This window comes from Sinocyclocheilus rhinocerous, unplaced genomic scaffold, assembly GCF_001515625.1.
Source record: "Sinocyclocheilus rhinocerous isolate Xijiao unplaced genomic scaffold, SAMN03320098_v1.1 scaffold2531, whole genome shotgun sequence".
Classification (NCBI taxonomy): Eukaryota; Metazoa; Chordata; class Actinopteri; order Cypriniformes; family Cyprinidae; genus Sinocyclocheilus; species Sinocyclocheilus rhinocerous.
The window spans coordinates 1-398 of NW_015661073.1; the positions used below are offsets into that span (position 1 = coordinate 1).

Sequence of the window (398 nt, forward strand, 5' to 3'; positions counted from 1 at the left end):
ATGTAATTCTTGTGCATTTTCACATCTCTAGCTGTGTAAAAGTGTGTTCTAAATGAATAAATGGGATGGTTTTAACTTTAAACCATCTGAGAAATGAAGTTACTGAAACTGAAAAAATATTGCTCTTTCTCTTCTGCATATTAAATAATATTATATCAAATATCAAATATCACATATATAACTCTGGAGTCATGTGGTCATGTGTAGGAGCCCTTTGAGGAGGGATTCCCCAATGGCGAGGAGCTCACGGCCGCCGAGATCATCACAGCCAAAGAACTGTCCGAGTCTAAAGGTGGCACGGTGAAGTTCGGCTGGGTCAAAGGAGTGCTGGTCAGTCTGACCTCTGACCTCTGATCCATCAGCACACACACACACACAGACACACACACAGACACACA

At 42.0% G+C, this 398-nt stretch overlaps 1 protein-coding gene across 1 annotated transcript in view; it reads left to right on the top strand.

Moving 5' to 3' along the window:
- Positions 1 to 207: 207 nt before the first annotated feature.
- LOC107726215 (solute carrier family 12 member 2-like) overlaps positions 208 to 398 on the top strand; it is a gene marked incomplete at its 5' end in the record, with an annotated part of 25,200 nt that continues 25,009 nt past the window's right edge. Inside the window, one exon of the mRNA XM_016535737.1 lies at positions 208 to 330. Coding sequence (XP_016391223.1) covers positions 208 to 330 — 123 coding nt within the window. The remainder of the gene's footprint in view (positions 331 to 398) is intronic.